Source organism: Ipomoea triloba, chromosome 10 (genome assembly GCF_003576645.1).
Source record: "Ipomoea triloba cultivar NCNSP0323 chromosome 10, ASM357664v1".
NCBI classification, from domain to species: Eukaryota; Viridiplantae; Streptophyta; class Magnoliopsida; order Solanales; family Convolvulaceae; genus Ipomoea; species Ipomoea triloba.
Genome location: NC_044925.1, coordinates 28,610,802 through 28,630,585, shown reverse-complemented (window position 1 = coordinate 28,630,585; position 19,784 = coordinate 28,610,802). Strand labels below are relative to the sequence as shown.

Genomic DNA, 19,784 nt, shown 5'->3' with positions numbered 1-19,784 from the left:
GGGGGGGGGGGGGGGGGGGGGGGGGGGGACGGACATGTTCTGTTCTGCAACTTTATTTATGGGTGTTTAACTGTAAGCACTTCTGAATTTGTCTATAAAGGAATACTGTGAGGCAATGCCAAAACTTAGTGGTTTTTATTTAACAAGGTTTTCCCGTGTTAGTTTACTATTGAGCTCTAGTTTAAAAATTTTTCCATTTCATGTCTTAGTCTTTGGAACATTGAAGACTTCAGGATCAAAGGGTGCACTTATGAACCATAATATAGCCATTGTTTTAAAATATGTACTTCAATTTGCTCAGTTTGGGAATCTTGCTATAATTGGGTCACAGCTATCCCCACCCATGAGAGGGTTTTCTATCTAGATTTATCGAAAATCCATGCAATTATATGCCCTACACTATATTATTTCTTTAATAGAGCCCCTCATTATGTACTTTATGTTTTCTTCTTGCTCTGAAGCATATTAGATGATAATTCCTTAATGCAGAAACTAGGAGACATCACCGAAATGACATTTGGCGGGCGTTATGTGATATTGATGATGGCACTCTTCTCAATCTACACAGGATTTATCTATAATGAATTTTTCTCTGTTCAATTTGAACTATTTGGCCGTTCAGCATATGTCTGCCGTGATCCTTCTTGCAGGTATTTAATTTAACTTACATCTATGTATTAGAGAGTATTAATTTGTACTTCACATTTTATACAACTTGATTGCAGCGAAGCTACCACCATAGGCTTGATCAAGGCACGTGATACTTATGCATTTGGTGTGGATCCTGCTTGGCATGGTACTCGCAGTGAATTGCCATTTTTGAACTCCTTAAAGATGAAACTGTCAATCCTTCTTGGGGTGGCCCAAATGAATCTTGGGATAATATTGAGCTACTTTAATGCCCAATACTTCAGAAGTGGTGTAAATATATGGTAAGTTTGATATGCTTCGACAGTATAGGCTGCTTTCATCCATTGTTATGCATTTGATGCTGTATCTGAACTGTACTGAATGATTCAATTTCAGGTGTCAGTTTATTCCCCAGATTATATTCTTGAATGCCTTGTTTGGTTACCTTTCTGTCCTCATCATTGTGAAGTGGTGCACTGGTTCACAAGCTGATTTATACCATGTGATGATATACATGTTCCTTGGTCCTACTGATGATCTGGGTGAAAATCAACTTTTTCCTGGGCAAAAGACAACTCAGGTTCAGTATCCCTTCTTTTTTGATCAACTGGAATGGCGTTTCTTTGTTTGAGTACACATGCATGCATCTTGAGTTTCACACCTTCTCTTTCTACTTTTCCAGCTTGTGCTAGTACTTTTGGCCCTGGTTTCTGTCCCATGGATGCTGCTACCTAAACCTTTCATCTTGAAATCACAACACAATGTATGCTTTCTTTTTAGTTTCATTCTCCTTTTATTTTGCTTATAGTCCAAGATTTTTAAAATGGGTACTGTTGCTTCTTCAGAGACACCAAGGGCAGTCATATGCACCGATTCAAGATCTAGACGAGTCTTTACTGGTTGATGGAAGTCATGATTCTAGTGATCATGAGGAATTTGAGTTCAGCGAAGTTTTTGTGCATCAACTGATACATACCATAGAGTTTGTGCTTGGAGCAGTCTCTAATACAGCTTCTTATCTTCGTCTGTGGGCCCTTAGGTACATGCAAATATCTACCTTAGTCAATGTTTGTATTTATGCAAAAACATCAGGGCTTGTCTGACAGCCTAAGCTTCTAGGTGTTTACTGACAATAATCCTCAGAATAAAAGATTATATGATTAAGTTATTTGCAATGATTTGTGACTTGAAATATGAAATAGAAAGTGCTAATAACATTTAATTAACTACTAAAGTATTCTGTTTTCTATGTTTCAGCCTTGCACACTCTGAGCTGTCCACTGTCTTCTACGAGAAGGTTCTCCTCCTTGCTTGGGGGTAAGTGTTTATCCATAGTAGTTTGAATGTTAAGATTCCATTACATTAGGTCCATATTTTATAATGTTGACTTGCACTAATTATATTGGTGAGCCTGTTGGCAGTAACCTTTCAACTTTTCTTCATAGAAGAATGTAGCTTGTCATATTCAACTAGAAATGCATCTTAGGTTCAACCTTGTACTTAGGTTAAGCCTCTTTCTAGACATTATTTGGCTTAGTTTCAATTCCCATCTCCCTCTCCCTTCTTAGATGAGCTTTAAAACATTCACACATGAATATATAAAGTATAGGCCATCCGTACAAAAAAGGGGTATAAATAGTTCTTGATACATTAATGGATGTTAGCAATTAAGAATTCTAAAAATTCTACTATTGCAGGTACGACAATATTATTATCCTTGTCGTTGGCTTCATCATTTTCATTTTTGCTACCATCGGTGTGCTGTTGGTGATGGAAACACTCAGTGCATTCCTTCATGCCTTGAGGCTTCACTGGGTGGAGTTTCAGAACAAGTTCTATGAGGGTGATGGATACAAGTTTAATCCTTTCTCTTTCGTTTTGGTTGACGAGGAAGAGGATTGATGTGGTGCAATTAAGTTAATGTTACTGGGATTCCAATGTTCAAGTTCTTTGGTTCTTTTGCTTCAATTACCATCTGCAGTTAAGGTGGCGGGATTCCTTTTTCTTCTTTCGAGATGGACGACGTTTTCATGAATGCCCTTCATTCAACATTGTGCAATAAAACATTTTGTGGCTGTTACTGGTAAATGGCCTGTGTAATTTGATATAATAAATTATGACTTTATTTAAAGTCTAAGGTCCATTAAACCAAAGAATACAATTAGATATTATGATTATTGATTGAAAATAATTTATAATTGGCGTAGTTATTCATTTTACTTTTGACAATTATTGGTTTAAACACTTCCATAGCTATTACTTACTTTGTCTCATTTTACTTGTCCTAATTATTTATTAGGCAAATAAACTCTTTCTTCTTTGTTTATTTCTATTAGCATTTTTTTTTTATGATTTTTAAATTTACTTTTTTATGCTTAATAGTATTTTTAATGTAATTTTTAAATGTACTAATTTATATATTAATTCTAAACATAATATTATAAAAAATTAAATTGTAAATAACTTTAGTCAAATCTCGTTAGTCGCGACACATAAAATGGGACGGCGACACAAAATAGGACGAAGAGGAGTTTAAATTTATAAGTATTGTAAGTGCTAATCAATGATTCTACAATTAATAGAAGATTACACTGTTAGGTTTAATTAGTTGATATCATTAGCTAATTATAATAAATTGTTGATTACATACAAAATGACTTTCTCAAACAACTGATTGAAAAAACTACTTTGAGCAATTTTTTTAATTTTAGCATTTTGAAGTAATAAGTTGTTACAAAAAGCTTATTAATCAAACACTCATATTGATTGTTTAAACAAGTCAAACAGCTAATAATGGTTAAATAAGTTAAAATTTACTGATAAATTAACTATGTTACTAAACAAGTTCTTTTTCTTGTGTGGTCAAAACTAATCTTAAGCTAATCTACAAATCATAGTTATACCATATGATTTGTAAGGGGATACAAATTATAGATATTTGCGATGAATTTTGCCTCAAATGCATTACGAGTAATTATTATTATTATTATAATCTTAATAATATTATATGTACTGGTAAGTGTAGAGAGTTAAGTTATATACAGAAATGCTCTATAAGTCTATAGTAGTAATATCATAGTGAGTGAAAGTGCAACCAGCCGTGAAGTGGAAACCATCCTTTTCCCCCTTCATTTGAATCTTGTCCATTAAACCTGGCTCAGTCAACCACTGCAAGGCGTAATAGCGGCAGCGTTTTCATATCTAGGGAGTAAGCCGAGCATATCCATGCTTCCTTCCAAATCCCCACATGATGAAGTAGAAAAACATGACAATGAGGAAAAATATTAAAAGTTTCCAGGTCCATATGCAGCAACACGAAGCAGTATCACACCCGCACCAATGCTGATGAACTTGTTTTCCGCATTTGTAACAAAAGCTTATACCGCACCTACATCCAAAACGAAACAAAGAATCAGAAAAGCATTTGATTTGCTAATGATTCATAATACCGTTTAGTGTTATAGTTATATAAGAGCCAAGGAATGCATTATTAGCTTTGATTCAACATTGAACGAGAGGAAAGCAGAAGAAATTAATGAGTGTAACAAAGTGCAGTGGTAAATGTAGGATGAAGAACCTAGGAAAAACACCTAGAAGTTGGAATTATATACAGAAGCATGTAAGACTGAATTCTCAACGGTATGGTATGGTATAATAGACTCTAAATTCTCAACAGCAGGATATTATTATAAAAATGTGAATCAAATATGCAGATATTATACACCATATGCAATCTAAAATGCATGCAAACAGGGTTTGCAGCTGCTCGGAGAAGAGAATAGATTCAAACAAATTTAGGGACTATCAAATAATCCATACATATATGCATACACACATAACAATGCATTAGATTATGCTGGATTCCAAGGCCTAAAAGAAGAAATATATGCATCAACATATGCTGAATCAGATAAGCATTTGATTGGCTTATACGCTGTAACATGAAGGAAGCTTAACCATCAGCTAGACTATGCTTCAAATTGGATATCTCAATCAATCTCATATAGCTGCTCAGATAAAGTAAATGGACTCTACAGGAAAGTAAAAGTTTTGCACAACCAAGTTAGCTCAACCACAGTACTGAGCAAGGTCCGTATTCATTATAACAACATATAACAAAAATCAAGGAAGCTAGCTAACAAATCAACATAATGATAGCAAAACGTGGCAGATTGGAGCACCATAAAAGTCCCTGAAATTTGATTGAGAATTATAAAAAGAAGTTGCACATTTTCACAAACAAATGCATTAATGACAAACATTACCAAAATAAGCTTGTTAGATTGACACAAGTCCTTTTATATTCCATGACCGTAACAAACACAACAAGTGCAAAGATAGAAGTTTCATGGTTTTTAGTTAAGCCAGCATTCCATCACGAGTCATATTTCAACTCACTATTTGGCAGGAATATTGAACCCCTGCCGAACAATGTTAGCTCGACAAATAATATTCAAAACTTTAGCAGAACATTTAAGATGACAACAAGGATAAACTCACAAAATGAGCTGAAATGTTAGATAGCATAGTAACATAAAACCTATCTCCTCCTCTCCAACTGAAAACAGAATCCTGGGGGTAACCCCAATGACAAAAGATCCATGCTTGTAACCATAAGGTCACGACTTCGAATCCTGCCCCCTTGGTTTGAGCCGGTTAGCTATGGGTAACCTACGCTGGTTTACTTCATTGTGTACTTTGCTTGCTAGGGCAAGGTTTACTCACACTCAAAATGATTGTGGGATTTCCCTGGTTATCTTTAAAAAAAAAAAAAAATAGAATCCTGAATTCTTAGATTTACAACCAAAAATCCCCCAACACAAACAAGCACAAGCATGTTTCTCTTCAATTTCTGCACAGCCAAATACAACCTATTACTCATGTCCAAACCTATAACAAAGAAATTCAAGACCGCATTTTTCAACAATCTGCCAGGCGTTTCAAAACCATCAAACCAAGCAACAAGCCAACAAGTAAATCTTGAATTGCGAGCTTACCCATATAAGCAATAATATATATTATATACTGTGTGTAAAAGAAGAGTGGAAGAAAAAGGGCACAGACCTGCAGTTAATAATTTTGCAGCCTTCAATGCGCTCGACAAAATGACGGCACCTAGGGCATCGCGCCCACCTCTTCTGCTCAGCAAGCACACCAAAAGCTACGTCATTCCTATCCCTCAATTCCCGGCTTTCCTCGCACCGAAAGCCGGCGTGCCAAGGAAGCTTGCAATGGAAGCAAAGCAGCACCTTGCAGCTGGGGCACTTGGACCGCTTCACAGTCCCGCCGCACTCATTCACGATCAGAACCGAGCAGTTGCGATTGGGGCAGTAACAGCGGTCCCATTCCAGCACCGCCGCCTCGCATAGCACGTCACACCATTTCACAAACAGCTGGGGGCCCAGTAGGGTCCGGCACGCAATCGGGTCGAGAAACTCGGCGCAATCCAGAGCCGGGCACTGGATTTTGGCGGCGTTGCATTCAAGCTTCACGGCAATGTACTTGACGATACAGTCTGAGCAGAACGGGTGAGAGCAACTCTCCCTGTTCTTGAATTTTCTGGGTGAGAGCATCGGCTCGATGCAGATTTCGCAGGTGAATGGCTCGTTTTGTGCTCGGTCTTCCGGGTCAAGCCTTGCGGGTGGGGTTTCTTGGCGTTGCTCAGACCTCCGAGAAAGAGTTCGCAGAGTGTTTCCCATGATCACACATTCACACTGTGAGTGTGCTCAAGATTTTCTTTGCGTGTATTAGCTACTTTGCTGGCTAGCGAAGAGGTCAATTCGTCGAGGTTTCGCTTTCTGTTTTGTGCTCCGTAACATATAAGACATCTCTATAAACAAAAAGACTACTACTACTACTACATTATTTCTCTTCTTCCTCACACGTAGTCTCAATTTCTAGCCATCATCAATTCAATTTCTTACTAATTTCTAAGAAAAACAAATGAAATTTCTTACTAATTTCTAAGAAAAACAAATGTTTTTAGTCCTTTAATCATTTGCGTTAGTTATTTTAATTTGTTTCTTTTTAAGTTTGAGGAATACACTCTTTAGTTGTAAAATAAAATATGGCTAAATAATCTTAAAATGAAATACTGACTCAATAGTTGTTTAACTTTATAGTTCAGGATATTGATAACTTTTCTCGTGAATGAATAAAAACAAATCATTATTACATATGTTATACGTTTCTACCTAATCATAAGTTCATATTCTGTCCATACCAAACCGTTTGTCCTCTCCCATCGACCAAAGCTAAACGACAAAATATGCATTGTGTATAAATAACGGCATCTTACATGTTTTGTAGAACTGTATTTTTCTTAATTTCTTACCAAGAGAAGTAATATTTATCAAAAATAGTGAAACTTTTTAAATTTTTCATTCATTCTATAGAAAATATTCATCAACGTTTGCACCATCATTGAGCCCCATCATTACTATTTCATTATTTATCAAGTATGTTGCGTTATTAGGTTAAGAGTTTATCATTAAGTGTATTAGAAATTTAGAATATGGAAACTAGATAAATATGTAAACAGTTTTCAAAAAAAAAAAAAAAAGAAGATAAATATGTAAACAATATTATTCTTAGAATATTTTAAATTTGTTGTATTATTCTCTGGCTTAATTTAGACATTGTTACCAAAATGGTATATATAAGCCTAAAGGCAAATCAATAAACATAAAACAATATTTCTTACCAAGTGAATAAATAATTCATCATTTACTTTTTTTTTTATTATTATATCGATCAAATTCCATTCAAAGTTTGAATTATGGATAAAATTTTCAATAGTTTTAATGTCATATCACAGGTTAAGAAAGTTTCAGTGTAAACAAACGGGAAAGTGAGTAACATATTTGGTGTGAAGCGCAGCCGTGTAGGTACAGTGGTCCAACTGCTTGGTTTCAGCTCAGGAAATAAGGATACATTTTGTTTTAGTTACAAAGAACTTTCATCTCTTTTGCGTCTTCATTTCCACAGTTGCTCAAAAATCTATATGGAGATCCAAACAGGGCTGCCACCCAAAGTTTGTTAAGTGTCAGTTCAGTACCAAAACAAGTAAAATAACAACGTGCTTCTGAATTTTTTTCCTCAGTATTTTGTTTTCTCCCTCTCTTTTCTATAAATATTTTTAAAAAAATGTCCATGGAAACATGAATTGGCGGTCTATACTGGTTCATCACTTGATTTGATGTTACGATTGAAGGCGACCCACCGAAAACATGAATAGGCTGATTGCGTTATTCGATATATACCGCTGTAGTAACTCTATAGGCTTATGATTAATTCAACAAAGTTGGGATCACCTAAGTATAAAAATCTACAATATTTATAACTTCCACATCGAAAAATTATAGAAGAAATTATGAAATCAAATGAATAAATAACATGCTATTGTGTTGCTTCACTTGCTTGGTTGCATGGGCTGGGTAAACTGCAAACTTTTTAAATTTTATTTTCAACAGACTAGGAAGTGGGCCGAATAGGCATGAAATAAATAGTTTATTTGAATTTAGCTTGTAATTGATATTTTGGGTTTTGTTAGTTCGCGTTTATTTTCCCATAGAATTTATGTGTGTAGTTATCATATAGGGTATATAATTATAATGTTATGTGTGTGTATGTGTTAATTGTCACATTAATTTTTAGAAGGGAGAATGATGGAATAACAAGAGACCAGAATATGGCCAGAAACGATGAGTTTCTAAAAATTCAAAATATTTTTTTTTGGCTAAAATACGACAAAACGCATGTGGTACATGCGACGTTTCTCAATCATGATTTTAATCATGAACTCTCTCGAGTACCAGGCCAGACATGAAAAACGCATGTGGACATACATTCATTTTGTCATATTTTAATGAAAAAATCATTTTAAATTTTGGAGAAACTCATTTGCAACTTGTATTTCTAACAAGAAACTCAAGTAACAAATGAGTTTTTCCCTATTTTGTACAACTTTGAAAAGTTTCATATTCTTATCTCTTCTTTCACAAATGACACATTTCACTCAAAATCCCCACAATGCAATATGAACATCCATGGTATAACAATTGGTATATATTATCATCAGGCAAAAACTTGTGTAAGACCGTCTCACCAATAAGACGGGTCGGGTCGGGTCAAGATGCAAATGTAACACTTATATGCACAAATGTCATACTTATATGCTCAAATGTAATACTACTTAGGAATAAAATTTTTGTTACTTATTAGGTAAATGTAATACTTTTAAGGGAAAATACAATACTTTTACATTTCGATTTAAAAGTATTACATTTTTCCTCAAAAGTATTATATTTGCCCTTATAAATGAGAGGTACTTGTCAATATTACTTATTATGAAAAATGTATTACTTTTTCTCTTATAAGTAACAAAAATTGTATTTTTAATTAGTGTTATATTTGAGCATATAAGTGTAAGATTTGCATGTTGCTTTGACCCGACCCGACTCGTCTCACGAATAAGGATCCGTGAGACGATCTCACACAAGTGTGACCCTTATCATAATGAATTTTGAATGGACAAAAACGTAGGAAAACATCTCATGAGCACAGTGCATGGTGGCTAAATGATGTTTTGGAGTATGGGACCAGCTGGTAACGACTAACGACCACCAAACATGCCTCAAATATTTCTGCTTTTTAAACCTTTGTCTCTATATATATACAAGTTGACATCCCACCAAAAAACGATTTCTTTTTGCGTAAAAGTTATGGCGCCTAGCATCTCGGGGTCCTCTTTCGTGAAATATAATGATAATAATCTATGATCTTTAGGTCCACTCACGATAATTTGTAACCTAATATCAGTTGTACCTTGTACTTAGTTTTTGTGAGAGTATAGTAGTTATATTCTTATAATTGAACTGTTTAGATACTAAAAATCTCCTTGGTCTAATTAAAACGCCTTATTTTATATATTATATAAAGGGTTGCATGATCTATATCCATTGAGGATCACCCATCATCCAGAGGATCGGAGAGAATGAGAAAGATCTGGCTCTGACAATCTTTCTTCTTTTTAGTCATAGATCTTCAGGTATATATCCACAAATCATGTTTTAAATTCATAATATTATGTTCATGCTTATTCTGTGTAGTTTTCAGCTTATTATTCTATTGAGGATCCTAATTAAGATGTTTAATTGTATAAATATACTGAAAATGTTTATATATATGTGCAGAGAGAATATAATGAAGATGGATGTGGCATTAATGGTGGCAGTTATTTTGGGATTGATTTTGAATGCGGCCGTTATTTGCAGCGCCGGAATCACCAGCATTTTCCTGAGGAAAATTGAGAAAACTGTGGATATGCCTCTAGACAGCGACGTCTTCCAAGCGCCTCCTGGCTATAATGCGCCTCAACAGGTAAGTTTGGATTTCAGTTTTCTCCATTATATTGCCATTCCGGTTTGGCCTCATCTTAAAATTTTAAACGAAGGTTCATATTACACAAGGAGATCATGTGGGGAAAGCAATGATTGTGTCATGGGTCACCATGGACGAACCGGGTTCGAGTGTAGTGTCGTATTGGAGTGAGAACAGCAATCACAAGTTAGAAGCCACAGGAAAAGTGACTACCTATAAGTTCTATACTTACACTTCTGGTTACATTCATCACTGCACTATAAGACATTTGGAGGTGGGTGATCTTCTCTTCTCTTCTGTTTTCTTTATTAGAATTGTCTTTTTGAATGACCAGAGAAACCTGCGGCCACTATTCAATGGATAAGTGAACTGGTTTAATTCTGTCTTGCGACCCAAGAAGACTAATAGGCCGAGTTGAATTGACTAACTTAACTGGGATTGCTCCAAAATTGTACTTTCTTTTGTTGTATGAGGTTATGGTGGATTGGTTTCTCTTGTCTTTGGCAGCACAATACCAAATACTACTATGAAGTGGGAATGGGGTACACGACGCGAACCTTCTGGTTTGTGACTCCACCTCAAGTTGGACCTGATGTTTCACATACTTTTGGTATTATAGGTAAATTAACTTTTATAATGTTGCCACACTATGCCTTTTGTATATGTTTTGAGGCTTCATAGTTGAACTGTTTGGAGTTGTTCAGTGTTTTTTCTAAGGCCATTGAACGTTTGATTGCAGGGGATCTTGGCCAGAGTTTTGACTCAAACAGGACACTCACACATTATGAACTGAATCCAATCAAGGGGGATGCAGTACTGTACGTTGGAGATCTCTGCTATGCAGACAATTACCCTAACCATGATAATGGAAGATGGGATACATGGGCTAGATTTGTTGAGAGATGTGTTGCTTATCAACCTTGGATTTGGACTACAGGAAACCATGAAATAGATTTTGCTCCTGAAATCGTGAGTTATAGATTGAAAACCACTTCTTTTCACACATTTTCTGCCTCATACATGTAATTCATTAGCTTCTACTGACTGTGATGAAATCATGGCAAATACGTATTGGGCAATTTTCTTGCAGGGTGAAACAAAACCCTTTAAGCCTTTTACTCATCGGTATCAGGTTCCCTATAAAGCATCTAATAGCACTGCACCTTTTTGGTATTCAATCAAGCGTGCATCAGCATATATCATAGTTTTGTCTTCCTATTCAGCATATGGTAAGAACTCCGCCTTGTGAACTTAGCCAGCAACTAAAAAAGTCGGTCTATAGGCCACTCCCAGTATGTTGAGGTTGCCCCTATAAAGTATCAATTTTAAACTATTTGAATTCTATCTTTATGCAATTAATTTTTTTTACTGGCTCCCTATTCATATATAGGAAAATACACTCCTCAAACCCAATGGCTTGAAGAGGAACTGCCAAAGGTGAACAGGAACGAAACGCCATGGTTGATTGTTCTTGTGCATTCTCCATTGTACAACAGCTACCAATATCACTTCATGGAAGGAGAGACTATGAGAGTGATGTATGAGCCTTGGTTTGTGAAGTACAAAGTCGATATTGTTTTCTCAGGTCACGTTCATGCCTATGAACGCTCTGTAAGTGCAGATTGCAATATAATCAGTTTACTTGCTCTTAATTAGTTAATTAGTTCATCTGATCTGTTACGTTACAGGAGCGTGTGTCAAATGTTGCCTACAACATTGTTAATGGGCGGTGCAGTCCTGTCCGAGACCTGTCTGCCCCAATGTACATTACAATTGGCGACGGAGGAAACATTGAAGGCCTAGCCTATGAGTGAGTTAGCTAGAGTCTGTATTCTTACTTTTTAGATAGGATAGGATGCTAAAGTCTTTTATTTATTTATTTATTGTGCCGTGGTGCATATTAGGATGACAGAACCGCAGCCGCAGTATTCGGCTTTTCGCGAGGCGAGTTTTGGGCACGCAACTTTAGAAATCAATAACAGAACCCACGCTTACTATAGCTGGCATCGCAATGAAGATGGATATGCTGTACAAGCAGATTCAATGTGGGTTTCAAACAGAGTTTGGCACCCGGTTGATGATTCTACTACTGCCAAACAGTGATGCCATGCCAGTGTCTTTCTCCAATATTTTTTCTACCTTTCTAGGCAACGTAATGTGTAATGATAAATCCATATTCCAACTGACATCAATATACCCGTTGCTTAGGAGCTTTTGGCTTTTGCAGATTGCATTGTGTATGTGTTTCAAAATGTGTTTAATGACAAGTGCATTTAGAGTAGCTAGAGTGCTTAATTTATATTTGTTAGAGTTTTTTCCACTTTTGGTCCTATGACTTTAGTGTTTCCGTCAATTTAGGTACACGACTTTCATTTTTCCACTTTTAGTCCTTGAATTTAATTTTTTTGCCACTTTTAGTCATTGACTTTGATTTTTTTTTTTCCACTTTTAGTCCTTTCGGTCACCCAAGCGACAACTTTTAATCGAAATTAACAAATTGTTGTGCCATTAATGGTAAATAACGTTTAATGTATTTAGAGATTTATCAATAGACAATTTTACACTTAATGGCACAATATTTTATTGATTCCGATTAAAAGTTGTTGCTTAAAAAGCGAAGCAGAACAAGCAAATAACGTTTCTTTTTCCTATTTTTTATCTGATTTTATTTATAAATATATTTAGAACTTTATCAAAATACACGTTTACCCTTAATGGCACAACAATTTGTTGATTTCGATTAAAAGTTGTCGCTCGGATGGCCGAAAGGACTAAAAGTAGAAAAAAAATCAAAGTCAAGGACTAAAAGTGGCAAAAAAAATTAAAGTCAAGGACTAAAAGTAGCAAAATGAAAGTCGTGTACCTAAATTGACGGAAACACTAAAGTCATAGGACCAAAAGTGAAAAAAACTCTATTTGTTATTATAAAAACGATGGTTGGTTTTGTGACCCGGTGGTAGTCACTTGGCAGGTCAACATAACCCAATGATTAGAGTATAAATAATTTGATTTGAAAAAAAGTAGGATACACAAATAATTTTAACGTGGAAATTGAAAGGTGAAAACCACAAACTTGATGGTGCTAAACTGAAATTCACTATTTTGTAAGCATTTTTGTACAGGTAAGGTGTCTTCTCCGGAATGATATCAGTTTAGCCTTACCCTTTTTTATAGTAGAAGAATGAGTAATGTACATGCATGGTGAGTAGGCTCCCTATAGTAATTTAAATATTTATGGGTAATTAATTGGAAGTTATCAAAGGATAATTGATAACCGAAGCAAATTTAACATAGTGTAGATGGTAAATAGATTACTAATGTAATTACAAGCAATTCTAAGTTATATACTCTGTATTGCTTAAGTAAAAGTTAAATTCTGCCCTGCAATAAAAAATAACATTGGATTGGAATAAGATTTCATGAGTTTTTATTTTTTGTTTTTAATCAACAAAGAAAGACAATATATTAATCAATGAAGTGCAAAATGCACAAGGGAGAGAAGACTCCCAAACTATATTACTAGGCATATGGGCTATGGCGGGATTTTTATTATATATGGGACCTCATTTTCCTTTCACAGAACTTCGAGGGACCTTCGAGGGACCACTTTGATATTTTGGAGAAGATAAGGGGGTCAAACTAATATTACTAGAGAGTTTACACCTGGAACGCTGGAAAGCTGGAAAACGGAGCTGAAGAAAAGAGGCGGAAAAGGATCACTAGAAAAGGATAAACATAAAATGATATTTTCGCAGCGAAACTAATCGTACAACATGGTGAATCTGATTTTCTAGTCCTGAGTCGCCCGACCGAGGTTCGCTTCGTCAATCGCTACGATTTGCTTATATAAATTGCTCAAGCGATCTCGGAATCGTCTTCGATCTGGAAAGCGGAGAGTGTAAGGTGATTTGGCGGAGAGTCCATCCTGAGTTCTTAGGATGGCGGAGGCGGAGACCGAGAAGAGCTTGCCTGAAAATGCTGTACCGGAGGAGAATGTAAAAAAGAAGTTCGTTGTTCCAGATCCTGAGTTCTTCAGTTGTATGCTTCAGTCTTCGCACTCCGATTCCGATCCTAATTACATCGGAATTCGCCGACTTCTTCTCTACCGCAAAGCCGAGTCCGGTGTTCTCCGCCGCAAAGTACGGTTTATTTTCATTTTTTTTTCAAAGCATTGCTCCGTACTAATTACATTGCTGCACGAAAATGAGATGTTTAGTAGCAATTGCAGGTTTTATTTCGCTCATTTTATTTTCATTGGAATGTGATATATTACTACCGTCTAGGTCTATTTTCATTGGAATGTGATATATTATTAACGTCTAGGTCTAAGCTAAAAATTATATGTCCAAAAAATGAGAAGTTTAGTAGCAATTGCAGGTTTTATTTCGCTCATTTTACCACAACTTAGATAGAAGACCACCTAGAGAATGCAGTACTATGATGTCACTATGCAATGCTGCATTAGCTTCATAGTAAGTGCCACATCTTGCATGCTGCTAGTCATAGTTTGACCTCTGTAACCTTATGCTATCATTATCCTGATTGTTCTACGAATCCTCATAATTAATATAAAGTGGAATTTGCTAGTGACAGAAATAGTGATAGAAAATTGAAAAGGTGAGTTCATTGAATGTTTAGTATGTTGATGACCTTGGCTACTGCTTCTTAAAGACATAAATGCAGGTAAAAATTCAGATAGAAAGCTGGAATCCATTTTTGGGGAGTTTTGGGTGGGGGAAGGTTCGAGGGTATCATTGAAGGAGCAGCAGTCATAAGGAAACAATCCTATTTACTTTCTGAATTCATTGTTGCTTCTTGTGGTATATGCTTCATTCATGTTCTTAATTACACAAAAGAATGACTTTGTAGCACTTCATTGTATTGAAGGATTGGAGATGCAATGGAAAGGGTTATGTGGCATATCGTAATTTCATTAATCGGCCAAGGAATTGGGAAACTTTGCAGATACCAAGCCACTCAAGCACCCCGGGGAACAGGTGGTTGAGATCTATCTTTTCTTGTATTGAAAGCTTAAATACATTTTATGAAGTCTCAAACTTTTACCATGACACATGTTGCAATATTTTTCCTATCATTAATGCGTAAAGCATACCTTATAATCACCAGTGTTTAATATGTATCATGATAATCAAAACCCAATACATTAGGGAATAACAAGTCTCTCAATAAAAAATATAGGGATAAGGCTCAAGTAAGCCATCAAACTATTTGAGAAAATTCAATTGACCCCCCTAACTAAAAAAAGCTCCAAATGAACACCTAAACTCAACAAAAAAGTGCAAGTGGCTATTTTAGCAGGTTGCCATTAACCTACTTTAGTTGGCATCTTATGTGTAAGTTAACATTTATGTGGTGTCTCACTTGGCCCCTAATAATGATACTTATAATTATCACCTTTAGAGAACCATTTCCTTCTTCAACGACATAGCTAACAACCACGATGACCTTGCAGACTATCTCTCGAAGGAGATCAGGTTCTTTACAGGTCTAGGATTGATTTAGTTATTTTCTTCACTTCTCTCATATCCTCAGCCTTTACCCATTCACACACCCCAAAATCCCTAGCAAGCAAATAAAACCTTTGTCCGCCATTTTTCTCTCTCTCTTTCATCCCACTTCCCATATCTTCATAATTTTCTCCTCTCGTCCCACATTTGCTCATTCTTTATCCAATATTTTTTAAAACACCTAAGTAGGTTCTTAGATGTTTGGAGTCTTGTATTTCACTTGCTATTAGCTTTTATGCTTCCATTCTTGTTTAATGGCAGCTATAATTTTTCATTCTTTGAACATAAGTTTTATCTAGCACTGATAGCTTTTTGTACTATGGGAAAGTATATATTTTTTCTTGTACTCCTGTTGGTGGGGTCATTAGTTTCTTAATATGGTTGGGTTCTGGACTTCTGGTCCCTGTTAAAAGTGGTGAAAACTTATGTGAATGTGCAGCTTTCCTATTAATGACTCTTGTTGAAGTTTGTGTTCGATATAATCTGACATCAGGTTGATTTACTGGTTGATGCATCAGTGGGCGATGGCTAACATCTCCAAATCGACTATCTCATTTGTTTGATCTGGAAAGCTGGAGTTTTAACAGAGTGAGTACCACTTCTCTTTTTTCCTGCCAATCTCTCATCTAGCATTTCACTTTCATTATAGTGTGTTTGCTGTGTTGACTTCTTGTGGATAAATATAAAATAATAAATGCATAACTTTTTAGACAGCTTAATATTTTATTCAAGTTGAGGTGAAATACATGCTTCAATAGTATCAATAAGTGGTCTTTGAGCACATTCGTAACCTAGGCTACTTTTTCACTTTTTTTAAACATTGTCATGCCAACTTGTTTGGTACTTGCTTTATTTGCAGGACCGAGCAAGCATTGCTCAAAGTCAAACATTAAGCCGCACTACAAGTTTCAGCTCAAATGCTAGTGATAGTGATCGTTCTCGTCCTCGTAAAAAGTCTGAACCTGCATATTCCTTTGTTGGGATGCATTGCATCTTTGACAAATGCCAGGCCATGGGTGATTACTTTATCAAATGAAAATAAACTAATTTTCTGCTGTCCATTGCCATTTTACAACTGAACCATATATTTTCTGTTTTTAGTTACGGTCATAAAGTTTGGGCACATGAGTTCTGATCTACTTGCATATGGGGCATCCGATGGGAGCTTGACAGTGTGCACTGTATCTATGCCCCCTTCAATTCTTAAGCAGTTGACTGGACATACTAAAGATGTCACAGGTTGGATTAACTGGTATTGGGTTAAGCAGTCTTTTATTCAATCTTATAGAGAAATTGTTCAATAACCACTAGAAAGGAATTGTTTCAAAAGTAATATGTCACCATATGGTTTTTTTTTATGAAGTTCAATTATGTGTGTATTTATCTTATGTGCCTTCTCAGTGACTTCACTGAATGGTGTTGCTTTGTGTGCAATGAAACCAGTACATCAAAAATAAAAAGCTTAATAATATTTATGAAGTTATTATTCCCATGTTCTAAATTCTCACTCCTGTTTCAGATTTTGACTTCTCGGCAAATGACCAATACATTGCCTCATCTTCAATGGATAAAACTGTGAGAGTATGGGATATTTCCCAATGCCTTTGCATTAGGGTGATATATGGAGTGTCACCACAACTATGTATTCGATTTCATCCTGTAAGTGGACATTAATGTTGTTCCTTGAATCTTAATGCAATTGTGACATTCTGAGTTAGCAGTAGCAATCATTCTATGTTGCTGTTTGGCTTACAGGTCAATAATAACTTTCTTTCTGCTGGAAACTCAAAAAAAGAAATAAATGTGAGTATCCTATATTTTTTTTTCTTACAATGAAGTCGTTCTGAAACAGCTTAGTACCACATATATCTGGCCATACTCTTGAATTTAATTTTCTTTACCAAACTAAGATCTCAGTGTTACATCTCTTTCCTCATTGGGTTCTAAAATTTGCAACCGATTGTAGGTGATCAATTTTAGCACTGGGAGAACAATTAGCAAAACTGTCTTTGATGGTGAAGTAACTGCTATGGATCATGATCACACTGGTCAGCTTATTTTCTGTGGTGATGGTCAGGTTGCTGCTACTGATAGACCCTTTCTCCTGTTTCAATTTGTTGTGAAATGGTCCATGGCGTAACCTGTTTGACTTGTTGGTTATACAGGGCTGTCTATACGCAGTGTCTATGGACTCTCGTACAGGTGCGCTGTCTAGATCTCACCGACATCGGAGTAGCGGCAAATGTAGAGCAGCGGTTACAACCATTCAATACAGGACATTTTCTCTGCTGGCTCGTGGCCCCGTGTTACTTTCTTTTAATCGTGATGGAAACTTGTCTTTTTATAGGTTGGCATGGAGACTTGCTTTATTTTGGTTTTACAATGGGGGAACACTAATAAGGTTTCATTTTTGCTTTGTAGCGTGTCTTTGGAGGTAAAAGGTTATCTGACGCTTCGTTGCTCACTTAAATTGTCCCCACGAATGCACAGCATTCGTGCATCTTTCTGCCCCCTACTGTCCCTTGAAAAGGGAGAATACATTGGTATGGTGCTTTGCTTTATTGAATTTTTTTGAGAATCATTTTACTAAATGTCCCACTAAAACTCCTCTTCTTTGATTGTATTGGAAGTTGCTGGAAGTGATGATACAAATGTGTACTTCTATGATTTAACTCGGCCAAATCGTACATGTGTTAACAAGCTACAGGTATATATGAATCCTACATTATGGGAAAAACCCCCACAGCTACTGTAAGTACAGTAGTATTTAACTAGTCAGGATGCCACATGAATGCAGGGTCATGGATATCCAGTCATAGGTATTGCTTGGAACCACGGTGAGAACTTGTTAGCTTCATCTGATTTTGGTGGCACCGTGATTGTATGGAAGAGAGCAAGGACGACCTGAAATCATCATTCAAGTCCTTTTTTTTTTTTTTTTTTTTTTTTTAATTCAATGATTTTAATGTAAGCTGCTCTGCATCTCGTTCACCTGTATAGACTAATTTTTCATTTTGTTTTATATATGTTGTGTTATGAAAACTCTTTATCTATAAAACCAGTGTATAATGTATTAAGAAAGAGTGCGATACATACATATGTGTTTGTGTGTGTGTATATATATATATATATATATTGTATGCTTATGTATATATGTGTATATATATTGGATATATTGTATCTATACTGTATGTATATTGTATCTATATGTATATATTGTATGTATTGTATCTATACTGTATGTATATTGTATCTATATGTATATATTGTAATCTATACTGTATGTATATTGTATCTATATGTATATATTGTATGTATTGTATCTATACTGTATGTATATTGTATCTATATGTATATATTGTAATCTATACTGTATGTATATTGTATCTATATGTATATATTGTATGTATTGTATCTATACTGTATGTATATTGTATCTATATGTATATATTGTATGTATATGTATCTGTACTGTATGTATATTGTATGTATATGTATCTATACTATGTGTATATTGTATCTATATGTATATATTGTATGTATATGTATCTATACTATGTGTATATTGTATGTATATTGTATCTATATGTATATATTGTATGTATATGTATCTATACTATGTGTATATTGTATCTATATGTATATATTGTATGTATATGTATCTATACTATGTGTATATTGTATATTGTATGTATTGTATCTATACTATATGTATATGTATCTATACTGTATATATATTGTATGTATATTGTATCTATATGTATCTATACTATATGTATATTGTATCTATATGTATTTATACTATATGTATATTGTATATATTGTATCTATACTGTATGTATATGTATATATATTGTATCTATATGTATACATTGTATGTATATGTATATATTTTATATGTATATTGTATCTATATGTGTATATACTGTATGTATATTGTATCTATATGTATATATTGTATGTATATGTATATATTTTGTATGTATTGTATGTATATGTATCTATATTGTATCTATATGTATGTATATGTATATATTTTGTATGTATTGTATGTATATGTATCTATATGTATGTATATGTATATATTTTGTATGTATTGTATGTATATGTATGTATATGTATATATATTGTATGTATATTGTATCTATATGTATCTATATTGTATGTATGTGTATATACTGTATCTATATTGTATCTATATGTATATATTTTGTATGTATAGTGTATCTATATGTATCTATATTG

General features: G+C 34.9%; 4 protein-coding genes across 5 annotated transcripts in view; 3 read left to right on the top strand and 1 right to left on the bottom strand.

Moving 5' to 3' along the window:
• Nucleotides 1-2,886, top strand: part of LOC116032274 (V-type proton ATPase subunit a3-like) — an 8,109-nt gene extending 5,223 nt beyond the window's left edge. The window contains exons 12-18 of the mRNA XM_031274768.1: nucleotides 490-650; nucleotides 726-932; nucleotides 1,027-1,210; nucleotides 1,313-1,393; nucleotides 1,476-1,669; nucleotides 1,888-1,947; nucleotides 2,328-2,886. Of these exons, the coding sequence (XP_031130628.1) occupies nucleotides 490-650; nucleotides 726-932; nucleotides 1,027-1,210; nucleotides 1,313-1,393; nucleotides 1,476-1,669; nucleotides 1,888-1,947; nucleotides 2,328-2,532 (1,092 nt within the window). The 3' untranslated portion in view covers nucleotides 2,533-2,886. The remainder of the gene's footprint in view (nucleotides 1-489; nucleotides 651-725; nucleotides 933-1,026; nucleotides 1,211-1,312; nucleotides 1,394-1,475; nucleotides 1,670-1,887; nucleotides 1,948-2,327) is intronic.
• A 692-nt stretch (nucleotides 2,887-3,578) lies between these two features.
• LOC116032039 (probable E3 ubiquitin-protein ligase RNF217) lies at nucleotides 3,579-6,445 on the bottom strand. The gene is made up of 2 exons (XM_031274427.1): nucleotides 5,695-6,445; nucleotides 3,579-4,018 (listed from the first exon to the last, which is right to left on the bottom strand). Exons 1-2 carry the CDS (start codon nucleotides 6,327-6,329, stop codon nucleotides 3,832-3,834), a joined length of 822 nt encoding a protein of 273 aa, XP_031130287.1. The 5' UTR covers nucleotides 6,330-6,445; the 3' UTR covers nucleotides 3,579-3,831.
• A 3,067-nt stretch (nucleotides 6,446-9,512) lies between these two features.
• LOC116031813 (purple acid phosphatase 2-like) lies at nucleotides 9,513-12,292 on the top strand. The gene is made up of 9 exons (XM_031274122.1): nucleotides 9,513-9,679; nucleotides 9,825-10,011; nucleotides 10,085-10,285; nucleotides 10,519-10,630; nucleotides 10,751-10,980; nucleotides 11,102-11,240; nucleotides 11,402-11,622; nucleotides 11,700-11,821; nucleotides 11,916-12,292. The coding sequence occupies exons 2-9, from the start codon at nucleotides 9,835-9,837 to the stop codon at nucleotides 12,112-12,114; spliced, it is 1,401 nt and encodes a 466-aa protein (XP_031129982.1). The 5' UTR covers nucleotides 9,513-9,679; nucleotides 9,825-9,834; the 3' UTR covers nucleotides 12,115-12,292.
• Nucleotides 12,293-13,679: 1,387 nt separating this feature from the next.
• On the top strand, nucleotides 13,680-18,616 carry LOC116033513 (WD repeat-containing protein 13). 2 transcript variants are annotated; one of them, XM_031276257.1, is made up of 12 exons: nucleotides 13,680-14,150; nucleotides 14,881-15,008; nucleotides 16,058-16,127; nucleotides 16,399-16,555; nucleotides 16,641-16,778; nucleotides 17,059-17,198; nucleotides 17,295-17,342; nucleotides 17,506-17,616; nucleotides 17,705-17,886; nucleotides 17,961-18,082; nucleotides 18,170-18,246; nucleotides 18,337-18,616. In XM_031276257.1, the coding sequence occupies exons 1-12, from the start codon at nucleotides 13,950-13,952 to the stop codon at nucleotides 18,445-18,447; spliced, it is 1,485 nt and encodes a 494-aa protein (XP_031132117.1). In that variant the 5' UTR covers nucleotides 13,680-13,949; the 3' UTR covers nucleotides 18,448-18,616. The 2 variants fall into 2 exon arrangements, with proteins under 2 accessions (XP_031132117.1, XP_031132119.1); XM_031276259.1 differs by having other exon boundaries at nucleotides 13,681-14,150; nucleotides 14,899-15,008; nucleotides 18,337-18,581.
• The last annotated feature ends 1,168 nt before the right edge of the window (nucleotides 18,617-19,784 follow it).